This window comes from Halichoerus grypus, chromosome 15 (assembly GCF_964656455.1).
Source record: "Halichoerus grypus chromosome 15, mHalGry1.hap1.1, whole genome shotgun sequence".
In the NCBI taxonomy this organism is placed as follows: Eukaryota; Metazoa; Chordata; class Mammalia; order Carnivora; family Phocidae; genus Halichoerus; species Halichoerus grypus.
Genome location: NC_135726.1, coordinates 6,911,301 through 6,929,627, shown reverse-complemented (window position 1 = coordinate 6,929,627; position 18,327 = coordinate 6,911,301). Strand labels below are relative to the sequence as shown.

Below are 18,327 nucleotides of genomic sequence, written 5' to 3'. Positions count from 1 at the left end.
AAAGATGAATGAGTTACTCAGGCAGGTGGGTTGTTGGGAAATACTGCCAACAGCGGGGCTGTTTCTGAAAGCACATATAGGGTCTTCTGTTGATCAGCCGCCTGTTGCACAGGTGATCCTCTCAAGCCAGCAACTACCTTTCCCCTGGTTGATGCAGGTCTGTCTACAGTCTGTCTATAGCCCTCTGCCCAGATGTCCCCTGGTAATCAGGAAATCACCTTGGGTTTACTAAGAGGGGAGTTAACAATCAAAAGGATGCTAGGTTTTCAATAAAGTGTTGAGGTCAGCTCAGGTGCCCCAAGAAAACTCATCCTGGTGCTGCAGGAAGGAAGAGGGCCCAAGGGTGGGAGGAAGGCTTTGTGGGGCAGAGCCTACCCCTTCCTTCTCTTTTGTCAAAATGCCAGAGAAGGTTCACCTCTACCAGGAAGAGCCTACCTGACTAATCCCCAGTCACCTCCAGTTATTTCAACTAAGGCAACACTCCCATTCCGGGGAAACTGGTTACCTGAGGGTAATTCTGTTATTTGAAAGTTGTTTTGTTTTGGAACCTCCTGATAGTTGAAGAGTAGACTGGCATTCCATGCAATTAATAAGTATTTATCAAATATCTATATTGTACAGAGAACTGTCATATACATCATCTTTGACCCCAACAACCCAGTTGAGAATGAAGACAAAGACAAATCAACTAAAAACAGAAGATAAAATTCAGAAAACATTTATTCAGTGCTTGGTATTCACAATTTTGTTAATCCCTCCATCCATCCAACATTCAGTGAGCATTACCAGGGCCCGGCACTGTGCTTAGCACCTGGAAATCGAGCCGCTTAAATATACAAGCTTGCTGGTGACATGGATAAACAAACCCATTTATAATAAGTTACCTGCCAGAGCAATGTTCGAAGTACAGCAACAATTTGGAGAAAGAAGTTTTGACTGCTTCCAGGGATACTGGGCAGGTATCACGGAGAAGGTAAGTTTGAGCTGCTTATCTCGTTGTTTTTTTTTTTTTACTTTTATTGTGACATTTTACAACATACACAAAATACAGAGACTAATACAATGAAACTCCGTGTACCCACAACCCGCTTTAACAATTAGTAACTCATAGACACTTTTGATTCATCTGTATCCTCACCCGTTTCCCTCCATCCCTTCATTTTGTTTTGAAGCCAATCGGAGACATCCTTATCATTTCATCCATAAATGCTGAGCTGAGTTTGAAGAGGAACTAGAAATGTCTAGACCTTTCACTATTAACTTCCTTTTCCCCATCTATTCTGCCAGTGACTCTGCCAGAGTTATATACTCTGAATCCTGCGGTGACTCCAAAGCCTGGGCTGGTTCAGGGGAAAGACTCAAGGCTGTACTGGACCCTTTCAGTTGGTTGAAGAAAAAGATTGAACTGATCCAGTGAAAACCCCCTCCTGCCTTATCTGAAATGCTGATCATTCTTCAGGTCCTTGGCCCTAATCGCTAATTCTCCAGAAAAATTGCTAATTCTTTAGAAGCTTATTGAGGGTTGTACAAATGAACTAATGTTTTCACAATCAGGTTGTACAAACAACCTAGTGTTTGAACAAAATGGTGGCTACATTCCACGCTCCCATGTGCCCTTTAACCTCCAGGGAGACCTCAGACCAAAGGGGCTTGCCCTGACTGAGCTCACCCAAAGTTGCTTCCTGTCACAACTCTGATCTTCACCGGGTTGGGACTCTAGTCACATCTTAACATCTGGTTCTCTACACACACACCCAACTCCTTTGGCATTTCCTGTCTGTCTGAAAAGTCCCAACATCCACGCAGTTACTCAACCAGAACACTGTCCTGACCCCCTCTCCCTCGCCATTCTGTCTATTCCTTTAAAGCCGCCCATTATTATCCACGTCCATCACCATCCTTCGGTTTAGGTCCCCGGGCCCTTCCTTCAAGTACTGCAATATTTAAGCATCTTTCTGCCTTTAGCACCACCCTCCTCATTCTCCACGCAGCTGGGTGATCTTTATAAAACACCCTGTTCAAAACCCTCTCATAGTTCCTAACCCCTGCAGGATCAAGACCAACCTCTTTACCACAGACAAGGAGGCTCTGCAAAATATAAGGCCTGTCAGTACTTCTCTAGCTTCATCTGCTACATCTCCTCCGTAGCCGGCAACCAGATGCTCTGAGGGCCTGCTTTCTCGGGTCTCTGTGCTCTTACCCGGGAAGCGCCTTTTCTCTCATCAGTAAGAAAAGCTACACCCACTGCGCCCTTGCTTACACGCGTGAGCTCACAAGAGTCCACAACAACACGAAGAAGTCATCACCTTCATTTTGCATATGGAGAAATTGAGGATGGGCACCTTACCCATGGCCACACAGCTACTGAGTGGAAGAGCCAAGGCTCGGATTCAGACTCGCGGCGCCAGAGGCCCCGGGCTGAACCACAGAGTCCCAGGTGCCTGCACATCTTCCACCACTGCAGCAACGGTTCCAGGCGGCGGACAGACGCACCGCGACCAGCTGATCCAGCAGAGGAACGAGGCTTCTGATTGGCCGCCTCCGGCGACCACTGGCGAGGGGGAGGGCCCGAGGGCGCGGGGGCGTCGCGGAGAAATGACGCAACGCCGCGGCTCCTTAAAGGCGCAAGCCCCTTGCGCCGCCGATGGCGCAGGCGCGTTCCGGGGGCTCCCGCTTCTCCGAGCGCAGAGTCGGGCTGGACGGGCGCGCGCGCGCGCTGTGCAGACAGGGCGCGCGCCGGACGCGGGCAGCTCGAGGGGTCTGGCGGGGCGGCTGGGGCAGCTGGACCAGAGGGCTGACGAGCCGGCGCCGAGATGGCCGAAGGCAGCGCTGTGTCCGACCCACAGCATGCCGCGCGTCTGCTGCGAGCGCTCAGCTCTTTCCGCGAGGAGTCCCGCTTTTGCGACGCGCACCTGGTCCTCGACGGGGAGGAGATCCCGGTGCAGAAGAACATCCTGGCGGCGGCCAGCCCATACATCAGGTGAGGAGGGGGCCGCGGCGGGCCGGGTGGGGCCGCGCTGACGGGAGCCCGGGGGCGGGCCGGGCCGGGCGTGTCCCGGGAGCCCCTGGTCCCCCTCCCCCAGCCGCCCCACTCCTCCCTGGTCACCGCTCGGCGCGGGGTCCCTCCGGACGCCCTGCCGGGCCCCCGGGACAGCCCCCTAGCTTCGGTTACCCTCGGGCCAGACCCGTGCCCCCTGGGGGAACCCCGGCCCTCTGGAGTCGACCCCGGAGCCCGGGCCGCAGCCCTCCCGTCCTCCCAGCTCCGGTGCCCACCGCCCGGCGTTCGCCCGGGCCTCCGAGCCGACGAGGCCCCCCGGACGCAGTCCTGAGGCGGCCCGGGACCCGCACCCGCGAGCAGGGCGGGGCCTCGCCCGGGCCCGGCCCGCGGAGCCCGGCTGAAGTTTGCCGGCCGCTCGCCTCCAAATCGCGCAGTGGGCCGGGCCCGCGCGGCGAACTGAGCCGGGCGCGCCCCTCCCGCGGAGGAGCCAAACAAACACTTCCTCGCCAGCTGTGGGCAGAAGGAAAAGCTCGTGGGATCTTCTCCCTGGGATCGGCGATCTGACCCCAAGGCCGAAGTTCCTGGCAGACGTGTCTTTTTTCACTCCCGGTGGGAGCTCCATTTAAAAGCAAGGCTGTGCGTTATAGACACGTTAAAGTAAGCTGTAGCTAATTTTAGAGCACTTACTGTAATTCTCAGGATGCGGTTCCAAGCGAGGATCATGAGATTTTAGAGACTCAGAGGGCATTTTAAAACAACTAAAACAAAGCTTAACCTGATATCCTAAGTCAACTAACCAGGTTAATTAAGGTTGATTAGATGGTGCTTAACCAAGTGTATCAGATCTTGCAAGGGGTTATATTTTCTTATAACAACTTCCTGCAAACTGGGTTGCTCTTTTAATAAAAGAAAAACAAATACTAAAAGCTGGAGAAACTGTCCAGTAAGCGGGTTAAATATAGACTAATAGAGAATGTCGCTAGAATTGACAGGTCAGAAAAAGCAAAATGATGTGCATGGTATTCTTAGTGCTTTGTCCTAGCACAACCCAAACTCCATTTTAACCTTTGCATTAGGAGATTTCTGTGCCAACTCAGAAGCAGTTCAGGTGCTCTTGTAACTTCTGGCTGAGCTCTGTAAATCTACTTGGACTCTTTGTGGATTTAAAGGTGGGGTGCAGGGGCGCCTGCGTGGCTCAGCCGTTAAGCGTCTGCCTTCGGCTCAGGTCATGGTCCTAGGGTCCTGGGATCGAGCCCCGCGTCGGGCTCCCTGCTCGGCGGGAAGCCTGCTTCTCCCTTTCCCACTCCCCCTGCTTGTGTTCCTTCTCTCGCCGTGTCTCTCTCTGTCAAATAAATAAATAAAATCTTTAAAAAAAATAAATAAATAAAGGTGGGGTGCAGAGAGTCTTTGTTAATATGGAATTTGGATTGCAGGTATGACAGATCCTAGCTGGCAGTTCCAAGATTTGAGCAATCAATATCAAATTGGAATCGGCGGATCAGGGTCTTCCCTGTATCCGAAGTATTCCCTGTTTGGGGAAATACTTAGGACAAGTACTTTAGATGCATTATTGTTGCAGTTCTGTTAAGTGGCATCCAGGAGGCTGAAAAGAAAATTACAAATCGCCAAGCACATGCTCTCTATCTACCCTTTCTATGCTTCAGTTTTCTCCATACCACTTACCACTATAATATACCCTCTATTTCACTCATTTACTTTGCCCATCTTCCCCAACCACAGTGTAAGCTCTGTGAGGTCAGGGATTTTTCCTTTGTCCATTACTATATCCCTGGCAGCCAGAAAGGACAGTGCCTAGTGGTTCAGCATATGTGTTGAATGAGTGACTGCCTGCCTTTCTTCCCCAGCAGGTTGGACATTAGATGATTGGCTCTGTTATATTTCATTTCAGATGCTCAGTTATCCCTGATTGAGAAGAGCACTGGGCCTGTTTTCTCCTTCCAGCTTTTACTGTTATAGCTGTGAGCTGTTGGCAGGTGACTTACTCTTGACTTCAGCTCACTAGTCGGATAAACGAGAGAGAAAATGTGTCTTTGTCTCATTTAATCTTTGACCTGTGCAGGAATGTGAAATAGTGCTTTGAACTCTTCCAGGTCGGCACACAAGTCTACAAAGGTAGTGGTATTTACTGCTGTATCTGCTGCATTAGGAGAGGCGTGGTATCCACTTGTGACGTGGTGGCAAATAATGATAATATTTCGTGGTGTCAAATGTTACTTATTTATAATAGCAGTAATTTAGGTGTTATTAATTTAGGTGTTATTAATCAAGGTGGCCAAGCTGAAAGGGACTTCAGATCTTTTCTGGTCTAACTCTGTTACTCTTCAAATAAGGAAATGGGACTCAGTGGGCCTTAGTGATTTTATTATGATGAAGTTACTAGTACTTAGTGGGTGAACTAAGATTAGACTCCAAGTTAATGACACTTCATCTCCTACTCTAACCATACCAAGTTACAACATTAACTCATACTTAACTGTTCTTTGTGTAAGCTCTACTGCTTATCGATTCACAATATGTTATAATTTAAATGCTTATCAAGTACTTTTACATACTGTCTCATTTTGATTTTCACTTCCATCTTGTTTAGTAGGTAGGACAGATGTTTTTGACATTTTATAGATAAATATGAATCAGACCATGTGTTTTTGTCAGTGACATTATTTTAAGTTCATTTGACTGTTGAAGTGCTAGAATGTTCTTGGTTGTCTTTTAAAATGGTCAATCTCAAGACTACTTCAAAGCAATTTGACCAATCTGTATTACTACTTTGAAATAAACTGTTTAGTTAACTTTTGACACCTATGATTTTGGGCTTTTATAATGTGTCTGTTTTGTTTGAAAGGAACTTTAAAGAATTATGTTGAAACAAAATGAATTTGCATGTTCTAGCACTTGATGTTTCTTACTTTCCCTTTTGAAGCTTAAGCATTTGGATCTGTGATGTCATTAATACGTGGATTGGGTGTTCAAAAGTCTGGTAGTCTCTGACATTTTATAAAAATTTTAGTTTTGTTTATTATCTTTGGTTAGCCTAGTTTAAGTAACTATCCTAAGCAATGTAAAGTTGTGTGGTTTAGAAACAATGTTATATGTTGCTTTTGAATTGGTTCCCAACAGAGGGAACCAATTCAGCTTTGGCAGAGTAGGAATTAAAGCAACTCATTTGGCATACTTTCTACTATTTTAATATAGAAAAGTCTTTTAACCTAACTTACTGGTTTAATCATTTCCTGTGCTTTATCTCTGGTTTAGCATTTATTTTTCCTCCTGCTCCTCTTAGCTATCATACACTAGGAAGACTTTCAGTATAAAAGGAAAAAAACAAAACTCGGCTTTAGCAGTAGAACCCTGATGATAACCTGAGAAGAGGTTGTGTAGAGTATGTGTCAAGCAGCGTTAGGATACAGATGCTGCTGGAAGGCAGGCAGGACCTTCCACAGTCCATCATGAAGCCCAGTAAGTGGGATTCTGCTTTCCCAGTATGCCCTCTTCGCAGCTCCCTGAAGGACGTTTTTTCCTTCAGTTTGTTGAGAAAACTAAATCTAAATGTGGCTGACGGGGATGCCTGGGTGGCTCAGTCGGTTAAGCGGCTGCCTTTGGCCCGGGTCATGATCCCGGGGTCCTGGGATCGAGTCCCACACCGAACTCCTTGCTCAGCAGGGAGCCTGCTTCTCCCTCTCTCTCCCTCTGCTTGTGCTCTCTCTGTCAAATAAATAAAATCTTTAAAAAAAAAATGTGGCTGACGACCTTTAAGGCAAAATTGAATTCGTTGGTATAACGACCCACAGAATCTTTCCTTTCTCAGCAACCCTGAGACCTTCTGGGAAAGGTTCCCTGAGGCTTATAGGAAATTTCCCTTTCTCTTGAATATTGCAGAGTTTGCTCTGCTTCATGTCTGAGGCTCTTCTGATTCTGGCACAATCGCATTGATCTGATAGAGAGTTCAGACTCTTTTCTCTTATGAGCTATGTTTCTTTGGGAATGAAAGAAATGTAGTTGAAAAGGATTGGAAATGTAGTTGAAAAGGATTGGAAAACGAACCACTGTATGATTCTTCAGGGACAGGTGTAGGTTCCTGTCTTCTATTCACTTTTTTTTGTCGGGTGGGGGGTGCTATTTACTTATGACCGATATTCCACATCCGTGATCCTCTCCAGTCAGAAGTTCTTTAAAATGATGCCATTGGCCTTGGCCAGTCAGAGGATAGAGTCCTCTGACTCACCCACCCTGCAAATGGCCCCACAGATAGCATAGGTTTTAAACTGGCTGTTGAGCCTGCCATTCACCTTGTCAGCCTCAGCCAAGTTCACGTGGTCCTTGGCGCCAATGATGCAGAGGAGTATCTCCACAGCACGTGCAGGTGCACAAAGTTGCCTGTGTCCTTCTGCACATCGAGGGCATGTCTGCTGCCACCGCCATGATCATGGGCCCAGAAGAGCTTCTGTTCACTCTTGAGAATTTCGTTTTTTGGGGGGTAGCTGTTGGAACGTTAATTTGTTTAGCTTTTCGTCCTGGAGAGTAAAGGGAAGAAAGATCCTCAAGATTTTTAGAACCCTTGAGTCAGCCAACGGTAAGAATGGCAGTTTCTCCCCCTTGTTTTTCAGGGAAAGCAGGTTCTGTGAGGGTGGAGTGGAGACATTGGGCCCAGAAGCCAGTCTAGAGCATCTTGTACTGCTTTTCTGGGACTTGGTTTCCTCATCTGCGAAGTGAGGTTGGCCTGGCCACATGAATGGCAAATCCCCTTTAAGTGCGAATTGTGTAGCTCCGTGCTATTTTTGTTTTGCTTTGTGTATATGTTGTGGAGAGAGGGGGTCTGTTTCTGTTCTTACAGCTTTATTGTATCCTTTAAAGTTTTGTTGCGCATTGACATTAAAGCGTTTCCTTTGCCCTGTCATACAGGATTTGGTTGGGTATTCTGCTATATAAACCCAGCCCCGTAGAGCTGTTTTGTAACAAGCATTTATTTTATGCTGTTACTCTGGATGTATTCCAAGGCCTAATTATCGATGAGCCTGTTTTGCCATTTAAATCTAAACTTTGACTCATAGATGATGCTGATGAACTACTTAAGGAGACTAATATGATCTCTGTAGGAAGTCCAAGTTTCAGAGCAGCATGGAAATTGTCATCATCCTTTCTTTGGGCACCTGAAACCTGTCCTGTTAGTACTTGATAGGCACTAATGTACATTAGTTTTGTCTCCTGTGTGCAGAGCATGCTCTTGGTACCCAAGTCCCTTTTCTTTCACTTGTGCTTTGAGTTTGTGGTCCCCTGCATGCGTCTGCTCCTGTCACGGGATTTTGAATGATGACTGTAGCCTGGTAAGTTCCTTAGTGCCCAAGGGTTCAGCTAGAAGCTCCCGGTTTTGAGACTCTTGCTGAGTCTTGAACATTCTTAAAATTCAAATGATGAGACCTGCCCCTTGCTGTTCCTTCACGGTGCTGGGAAATAAGTTGGGCCTGAATATCTTTCAGTGGATCTGGGCCTTGTTTTCATCCAGCCACTGTAAGGCATCCCGAACAACTGCTTCACGAGATGAAATCTGTCCTGAAGGGCTTACAGTCATATAATGCAAAATGATTTTTTTTTCTTCTTCTCCTCTCCCTCTTCCTCCCCCTTCTCCTCCTTCTCTTTCACCTTCCCCTCCTTTTTAGTGTTTGCAATCGTGTTTGATTAAACCCTTTTCTTATGTAAGTTTTTCAGAACTGATATTAAAGTATGTTCCATTTCAGAAGACCAAAGCAGTATTTTCTGTGGCTTCTAAGGAAACTAAGCACTTGCAAATTGGAGCTCTAAGTTTAACATAGATTACTCATTTCAGCTTAAAGGTATTTGTTTATTTATCCGAGATAGTGGTTGCCTGCTAGTAGCAGTGAATGCTCGAATTCTGGAGAGGTTTTTGGAAAGTTTCAAATGATGAAACAAATCAATAAAATTCTTGTTAGACTAGTGAATCTGACATAAAGTGAAATGTTAAGTGTTTAGATTTACTGTAGAACTTTCCTGAGGATTGGCATTTTGAGTAATAGTATATGTGATAGAAGTAAAACATCTCTCATGAGCACTGATGGATAAGTTGTCATTTTTTAATCTATGCCCTTTGACTTCTGCCTCTTCTTACAGTTTGTATTTTCTCCTGTAAGTCCTCTTCAATGTTTTTAAAGTAATTTCTCTTATGTAATTTAGAGAATCAAGCAAAGTGCTTTTCCATAAACTCTGGTTCTTACAATGTAGATTTGGATAATATAGCCTAAGCGTCCAGATTACAAAGCCACTCTATCCATTGTTTAAACTGTTAATCAGTTTGTCTCATGATATCAAAGTGAGGCTTAAAATCTATTTATAATCCATAAAGAAAACATAATTAGGACAAATAAGGAGTCATTTGGCTTATGTGAGGTTAGTCCTTCAGGGAGCCGCATGATCCTTCAGCAGGAGACAAGTCTATCATTTTGTGTACTGAAGCTATAATATGAATGAATAATTTGTAAGTTAGAATTCTAGGTTAAGGGTGGAGACGCGGAGGTGTGGGGTGTGACAAGTGGCAGACTGGTTGCAACCTTGAATTCAAGTGCTTCCTGTGGGTTCTCCATCCCCTAAGACACGCTGAGTCCAAAGAAGGAAGGAAATCAAAGGCTGAGGTAAAGGTGGCATTTGTAGTTCTTCGGAGGGTAAAGGTCATGTCTGAATGCCCTCCAGTGCTCAGCCGGAGCTCTTGACCCCTGTGCTCAGAAGAGCAGAGAGTGAAGTCTTCTTTCTTGGTGTTTAGTGCCAAAAAGTGACTTAGCTGTAAAATGATGGTCTAATGTTTGCTGAGTCCATTCCTCTGTGGGAATAAATTATAGTATTTTTCCCTCTATTCAGAGATCTTAGGAAAATAGAATACTTAAGGAAAATAAGATCTTGGTAAAATTTTGTTAGATGAAATAACCTTTAAGCAATAAAGTTTTGAGAGGCAGCATGTATAAAAATGGAAGATGGAAGGACTGGTTTTAAAAAAGAGACTGTTGAGTAATGGGATGTAGACAAATGTCCTTCGTTTTCCTTTGTAGAGTTAATGTGCTGATGGATATAGAACCTTAAATGTGTATTTTTTCCCACAGGTATTTTGTGATTCTTTTCAACTACTGAATGTTTCCCTATCTTTTTAGGAATAAAAGACATTTGATGCTTGTGATTTTCATATTAGCGTGGTAAGATGAGTAGAAATATTGTGGTTTTGTAGTCACATGAGCATCATTGGTAGCCTCTTGCCTGTGCCTCTGAATAATTGTAAATTGTTTAGTATTCTTTTTTTTTTTTTAAAGATTTTATTTGAGAGAGAGAGAATGAAAGAGAGATAGCACGAGAGGGGGGAGGGTCAGAGGAGAAGCAGACTCCCTGCTGAGCAGGGAGCCTGATGCGGGACTCGATCCTGGGACTCCAGGATCATGACCTGAGCCGAAGGCAGTCGCTTAACCAGCTGAGCCACCCAGGTGCCCCAATTGTTTAGTATTCTTGAGCTCAAAATATTTGTAGACTTTTGTCACTTAAATTGCTATCTCTCGGTCCTTGAATTGGAGGAAACCTCCCATTTAGGAATGTGGGGTTGGTACGAGGCTCTTCTGATGCGTGGAGCACGTTCACTGGGAGTAGCCGGAAGTTTGAGCAGAGTGGCACTTGTGTAAGAGCTGAGGGGATCCTTGGTTTCCCTTTTCTCCTTGCCCACTTCTTCTTCGGGATGGAATTAGAGGCCAGTAGGCCCCAGGTCTTCTTGTATAGTCTTCCATTTGGCTAGCAAAAGGAAGCGTTTCCCACCAATGCCCAGTTTTTCTACACCAAAGCTGGAGTGCAAAGTTTAGACCTACTCTAGCAGGTATGGGACATTTTGGGTGTGTTTGGTTGGTTAATTGGTTGGTTGGTTTGTTTGCTTGTTTTCCTGCCTGGCTCCTTTCAAGTACTAGTACTGCCTTGTGTGACCAGAACTACTAAGTCTATCCCCTGCCTGAAAATGATAATCCCTGTGGTTGGCAGGAAGGGAATAAAATTTTAGTTTTTTTACCTCCTGCAGTTGGGGGGCAGAGGGGTAGGAACAAAGTAGTTGTTTTACTTCCTTTCCCCAACGTCTCCTTTGCTACTGATAGGAAAGTGAATTATGAACATATGCACCACTGTCACAGCTGTTGGTACATTCTTTAGAAATGACATCACTGCCTTAACCCGTATGCATGTGAGATTGCACTTACCAATAATACACTACAGTTCAAGAATTAACTTTGTCCTTTTTTCCAAAGAAGACACAGATGGCCAACAGACACATCAAAAGATGCTCAGCATCACTCATCATCAGGGAAATGCAAATCAAAGCCACAATGAGATATCACTGTGTACCTGTTAGAAGGGCTAAAATCAAAAAGACAAGAAATCACAGGTGTTGGCAAGGATGTAGAGAAGGAACCCTCGTCCACCGTTGCTGGGAATGTAAACTGGTACAGTCACTGCAGAAAACAGTATAGAGGTTCCTCAAAAAATGAAAACTAGAAATACCGTATGATCCAATAATTCCACTATCGAGTGTTTATCTAAAGAAAATGAAAACACTCTTCAAAAGATACATGTACCCCTACCTACATTTATTGCAGCATTATTTACAGTAGCCAAGATATGTAAGCAACCTAAGTGTCCATCAGTAGATGAATGGATAAGGAAGATGTGGTATATTTACACAGTGGACTATTACACAGCCATAAAAAAGGATGAGACCATGCCATTCAAGACAGCGTGGATGGACCGAGAGGGTTTTATGCTAAGTGAAATAAAGACAGACAAATACCGTATGATTTCACGGATAAGTAAAATCTAAAAAAATAAAAGCAACAAATGAACAAACAACAAAAAGCAAAAAATCAGACCTAGAATTACAGAGAACAAACTTATGGTTGCCAGAGGGGAGGGGGAAGGGGTTGGGCATAATGGAGGAGAAGGAGATACAGGCTTCCAGTTATGGAATGAGTAAGTCATGGGAATGCAAGGCGCAGCATGAGGAATATGGTCGATAATATTGTGATCCCGTGTATGGGGACAGATGGCGGCCACACTTGTGGTGAGCATAGCATAACGTATAAACTGGTTGAGTTACTGTGTTGTCCACCTGAAACTAAGGTAACATTGGGTGTCAGCTATACTCAAATAAAAAAGAAAAGAAAATCCATTGTAAAAAAGTTAGCACTGTCGTAAAGGAGGACGTGTACTGTGTTAACCCATCACAGCTAGAGGTGGCAGTAAAGGGACCTTACGTCATTAGTGTTAACTGTCTAGGGGCTTGATTATAGGTTTAGCCGTTTGTCCATCAGATACACAAGAAGCCACTCGGTGACAGCTGGGTGCCGCGGAGACTGTGGTGACAGGTGACAGGCGAGGAGCTCACACCGCACTAGTCGTGGAGTCTTGTACGTTGCGAGGCTTGGTGGTGTTTGTGCGCTGACTGCTGTCAGACTGCATCTCCCACAGACTGTCGGGCCTGAGCCTGCGTACGTGGGGACCTAAATCACTTAGTTATCTTTTCTCCCTTGTTGGGGCTAGTGAAGGAAATAAACATAGGACCAAAGACTTTTCAATGTACTTTCGACGTTCACTTAATTTTTCAGTACTGTATATCCTGATGTTGTGTGGTGCTGTCCATTTCAAGAATGGGGAAGGAATAGGTTGACTTTATTTTTGGAGCAGATCATTCTGAAAGTCTGCTCTAAAAGTCTATTTAAATGACTCATCTGATCATGGACTATTACATTAGTGACTCCAGTTAATCACCTTTACAGAAACAACTGTCTTTGAGAACATGGATCGTTGGTCAAGGTTCCCTGATATGCTCGTTCATTCACTAAACTTTTCTTGAGCACTTTTGTGCGGCACAGCCGTGCCCTGGGCGCCCAGGGCTCCGGCATCCATAGAGTCCGTCTGAGGAGGCAGACAGTGAAGACGTCTGCCACAGAGAGATGTAAGGGATGGACATGGTTGCTGCTGCGGTCCGGGTGGAAGGAGCACCACTCTGAGGATCTGAAGGTGCAGGAGGATTGACGAGAGCAGGTGGGGGGGGTCTGGAAAGGGGGTGGGGCAGGGGGGCACAGGAAACTGAAGTGCACTGGTCCAGAGACCAGAACAGACAGGCACACCAGATGGGGCGGGGGGTGGGGGGCAGAAGAACACCAGCATAAGATGGTGAGCAGTGGGTAGGATGGCATGAAACAAAATTAGAGGGGTGGGCAGGACCCTGTTGTCCTGGGTTGGCACTCACACTGCTCTCCAGTAAGATTAAACTTTTCACTGTAGCATTTCCCTGAGCTGCTGGATGTGTATTGGGAACCGACTGGAGAGGTGGTGGGGTGTGGGAAAGGGACCCAATATAATCTTCCAACATGGTTTAGTCCGTGCACGAGTTTAGGTTTTATTTTAACGGTTATGGATAGACATTGAGGGGTTATAAGAAGGAGAAGATGTAGTCTTATTTGGGAGGGTGCTGCAGTTGTTGGGACAGGAAATAAGGAAGCCCTGGACTAGGGTTTGTCAATGAGTTGGAATAAACTGTCTGAATTAGAGGTAGTGGCAATAGGACTTGTCAGTGAGAAGACCAAAGAGAGTCTAGGTTCACGTCCTCATGATCACTAGTAAACAGTGCTTATCACTTTGAGTATTCAATTAGGGACAGCTTTAAAAGATTCTGTAAAGCACAGAATCTGTTTTCAAAGTTTACAGCTTAGCTGTGCAAAGACACAGTATAGGACAGTATTTTAATTGTATAGCTGCTTGTGGTTCTAGGAGTTGTGCAGAGGAGGAAGTACTTGGGTGATCACATAAGGTTTCATGCAGGAAACAGAATTTGGGCAAAGCCTTGAAGAGGAGGACTAGCGGGTGAATTGAGGGGGGAACATAAAGAGAGGCAAGGATCATTCAGGTAGGAGAGAGGTATAAGCACAGGATCAGAAGGTGTGCACTCAGGTAGTCAGTAGACCGATGGGACTGGACTGGAGGCTCGAATAGGAATGGGGGCAAGTGTGGATGGACAGGTAGGTAAGAACGGATTCTAGAGTGCCAGCTAATTAGTTTAGATTTTTGTTCACTCATTAAACACTAGTACTATGAATGGAGGTCCACTTTAGGAAGGTGACTTGGTTCTTGTATGTCCACAGGCCTGGGAGGGCCCTGGAGTTGCTGGCTGATGTGGACAGTCCACCATGGCAGTGTCCTGTGCGCCAGCTAGAGGCCAGTATCCAGGATTAGGGAAGAAAGCAGCCCGCTGTTCACTGAATGTGGGGACTAAGGATGAGGAAGGAGGAGGGGTAGCAGGTTTTGAGCCTGGCTGCCTAAGGAAAGTGGGAAACGTAACATTCTGGTTTTGTGTTGAATTTGGGGTAACACTGCTGAATAAACATCTTCATTATACTCTTCTGGTTCTTGAAAATTCTGGGAGTGCTTCACAGGTGAAGTATCTGTGAATACATATGTTTATTTTTGCACGTGTTTCTTGTCTCTGCCTTTCTTGACCTCTTTTCTGACAGATACATGTGTACTCCTCCTTCAGGCCCTGATTCTGATACCCCTTCCTAACATTTTCCCAGTTCCGCCAAATAATCACTCCCTCCTACAGGCTCCTTGAGCATATCATGTGTGCCTTCATCACTGCCTGTCTGTCTTTCATTCTGTGGGGAGAACTAGAACAGACAGGTGCACTGGGTGCTTTCAGAGCCCTCGTCTTTATCTCTAGGGCCAGAGGCACTAAGCCCATTACTGGAAACCCCGTCCATGAGAGAATTGAGTTGACTGCTGTCTGTATGTACTGACAGAGACGTGGAAGATCAGAGTCCAGGATGCTGGACATGCTGCTCCCAGACAAGGTGACACTTTTTCCTGTAACTTTTGTTGAGTAGCTGGCCATGTGCTGGGGATGGGGGAGAGAGACAGAATAGACCGTCTACGACAGAAGTTACTACAAGGGAGTCTTTAATTTGCCCTGTTTTAGATGCACAGTCAACCCAACAGGCTGTTTCTGGTGCCAAGAAACCTGGAGAGGAAGGGACCAAATTCTTTATTCAGAAGGAGCAGCTCCAGTGAGAGAGCTTTTGTGATGACATGACTAAAGAATTAATTGAGAAGCATTCATTCCCTTGACAACATTTTGGAAGGCGCTTTGAGCTTCAGGTTGTTTGGAGAAGTTTATAACAGTAGATTGCAAATTGCGGAGGCGCCAGAAGCAAGGAGGCGGCTTGAAGCTGCTGGAGAGGCGCTCCGCCCACCCTTTCTGAAAGGGGATGCACGGGGCCGTGCTCGAGGCTGTGTTTCTGCTTCTGTTTTTCTCTACCCCACTCACTATCTCCTTCCTCAAAAAGGGGGAAAAAAAAAAAGAAACGTTTCATAACCTTCACTTCATGCTTTGGTTTGAACTGCTTTGAAAGGATGCATACAAACACAATAATAAAGTCATAGAAATTCTTACTCTTCCTGAGCTGATTCAGGAGCGCAAATCCTCCTCCTCACTCTTTACGTTGGCAAAGAGGGAATGGGAGGTGAGTCGGAATGCAGAAGTTCTGTAGCACTTCATATCCTGCCGTGAAAAAGAATGAGAGGAGCCAGTTTCCCACTAGAGAACCCTTGTGAGAAGTGCCCCCAAATCAAAGGGCCAGCGCTTGAGAGGACCGTGTGCATGAGGTCTTCAAAGGGTACAGAGAAGGAGCCTCTTTTAAATAGCATCTGAAAATGCATCCTGAGTAGAAAATCTGGAACTGTCTTGACAGGTTGTGGCATGAATGTCTTTCTTTTATGTGCTTTTCCAGAAGGTCAGGGTGTGACCGGAGCGAGGGCTCAGGCTTGTTTCATTCTAGAGGAATTTTTTGCTTCACAAGTTTGCTGCATCATGATTCTGCCTTTGAACTCATCTTAAAATTTTAACGTGCATTTTCAAACCTTGTCTTCTAAGAGGTAAATTTTATGGACTGCTTTACTTGCAAAGTTACAAGAACCTGATTTAAATTTTAAGAATTTTTTTTTTTTTACACAAAAAAATCACGGAAGATCACACAAGAGTTATTCATGTCACCCTTTATTCTGGTTCTGAGCAGTGTACTTAATAGTTGTCATCACCCAGATAGACCTGTCACTTACGGTTCATCTTTCCCTCTCCTTACAGCTTAATATCACGTCCTAATCATCCTTTTTAATAGCCAGTTCTTACTACATCATGTTGCTGTATGATGCAACTTGCTCCATCGTTCCCCTTTGACGTTTTAATTTCCAGTTCTTTTTTCTTCTGAATAGTGACTCTATAAGCAAATTAGGAAAAAAAAAAAAAAAACAGGAGGTTCTTTTTTCTTTGTATTTTTTGTGGGTACAGGTAAACCCACTTTGGGGGCTGTGTGCCTGGTGTATATATTTCTGAAGATAGAAACAGATTCGTTCTTGGAGAGTAAAACCAGATTACTGTCCAGGAAGACTGGATTATCATGGAGAAACCCTGGCAGTGTATCTGATGTTTTTCCCACAGGCCTGTCACCATGGCCGTGTCGCTTTTGCAAGTGTTTTCTCAAAGGTATTGCGGTTTTGCCTATCTTTTAGACCGGATTTTTAAATATTGTATGCTTGCTACGAGGAGGGTTTGGCATAGTTTTTCTGTAAAGAGTCCGATGTTTTAGGCTTTTGAGGCCACAGGTGGCCTCTTTCACTAGTCGTCTTTGTTGTTGTTTTAACAACCTTTTAAAAATATAAAAACCATTTTTAGCTCAGACGCCCTACAGAAACAGGCCGTAGGTTGTAGTTTGTTGACCGTTGACCCTAGATTATTAAATTTTTTAAAAATTTGGACATAGAAACTGTAACTCTGTAAGATCATCTTTAAAGCTGTTTAAATCATGTAATGATGACTTGCAAGCCAGCCTTGGGTAGAGCACAGATCCACAGTCAAGGCTGATTCCCTCTGGCCCACCCTCCCATCTTCTCTTTCTTCTAGGTGGTTGTTCTGTTGCGTATCTTCTTCCTTCTATATTTTTTATTCTTTTCCCCTCCCTTCTAGCTCCTTCCCCCGGCACAGAAGCATGCTTGAGCCGCTTTCACGGCCTGATATGTGGGAGACATACAAATGTCCAGCAGATGCATCTCTGCGACCTCTGCTAAGGAGTGCATGATTTTTTAAAATTTATTTGTTTGTTTATTTATTTATTTTAAGTAGGTTTCATTCCCAGCATGGAGCCCAACATGGGGCTTGAACTCAAAACCCTGAGATCCAAACCTGAGCTGAGATCAAGAGTCAGACACTTGACCAACTGAGCTGCCCAGGCACCCCACAAGCACATAATTCTTCAAACAAGAGTCTCTAAATTTTGTCTTATCCCCGTTCTCACCACCTCTTTTTTCTTCCCTCTGCTCCTATCTTATCACTCCATTAAACCTGCTTTTAAAAATTGCTAAATATAATTGCCATATCTAGTGAAAACTTGGAAGTGTTTATCCGACTTGACCCGTCTGCTCTATTTATCACTCTTGGTTGTTTTCTTGACACTTGGTCTCTCCAGGCTTCTGTGACCCTTCTTGTCCCATTTCCCCTACTGCCGGCTTTTCTGGCTCTCCTCCCTGTCTGTCCCTATGCGTGATGTGGCCCAAGTTCCTGTCCTCCCCCCTCCCCCACTCTCTCAACGACTTCATCTACTCCCGTGATGCTGCTGCCTTGGCCTCTCTGCTGAGCACCAGGCCTGATATACCCTACAGCCTGCTGCAGGGCTGCCCTGCCCCCCCAGGCCAGCTCCCCTCCCCTGGCTGGCTGGCCCGCCCGCCCTTCACCATGCTGGTCAGTATGCTGCCAGACTCCCTGGGAGAAATTCGGAGACCTTGGGGATGCGCCCCCCTCTCCCTCGGCACCTACGTGACGCCACAGCCCATCATTTCGGCCTCTCCGATCTCTGCCACCTGTCTCCTCTTCAGCATCACTGCTGCTCACATTCCAGTTCCTAGTTCTGAAAGGTGCCAGAACTGGTCTGTCTGCCCCCGGGCTCCGTCCCCATCAGTCCACACCGCTGCTACCCCAGTGCTCCTTCTGGAATGTCATTAGATAATGCCTAGAACTGATGGCTTCCGAGACAAGGTTGGTGCCGGTACTGGAGCAGGAAAAATACACCACGAGCCCAGAGTATTTGTGCCAGAAAGTCAGGAGGTGCTCAAAAGACGAGAGAGCCAACGTGAAAGAACTCTCAGTGGCCATAGCTGTGGCAATTTGAGCAAGGAAATGAGTATCAGTAACACTGGATCATAAACCATAGAATGGATACATAGCCACATGTTTAGGCGTG

General features: G+C 45.5%; 1 protein-coding gene across 2 annotated transcripts in view; it reads left to right on the top strand.

Annotated features, from left to right (window-relative positions):
* Window positions 1-2,634: 2,634 nt before the first annotated feature.
* Window positions 2,635-18,327, top strand: part of GAN (gigaxonin) — a 60,362-nt gene continuing 44,669 nt past the window's right edge. The window contains exon 1 of one of the 2 annotated variants that reach the window (XM_078062627.1): window positions 2,635-2,980. In XM_078062627.1, the coding sequence (XP_077918753.1) occupies window positions 2,645-2,980 (336 nt within the window). In that variant the 5' untranslated portion in view covers window positions 2,635-2,644. The remainder of the gene's footprint in view (window positions 2,981-18,327) is intronic. The other variant, XM_036084963.2, reaches the window with a different exon arrangement.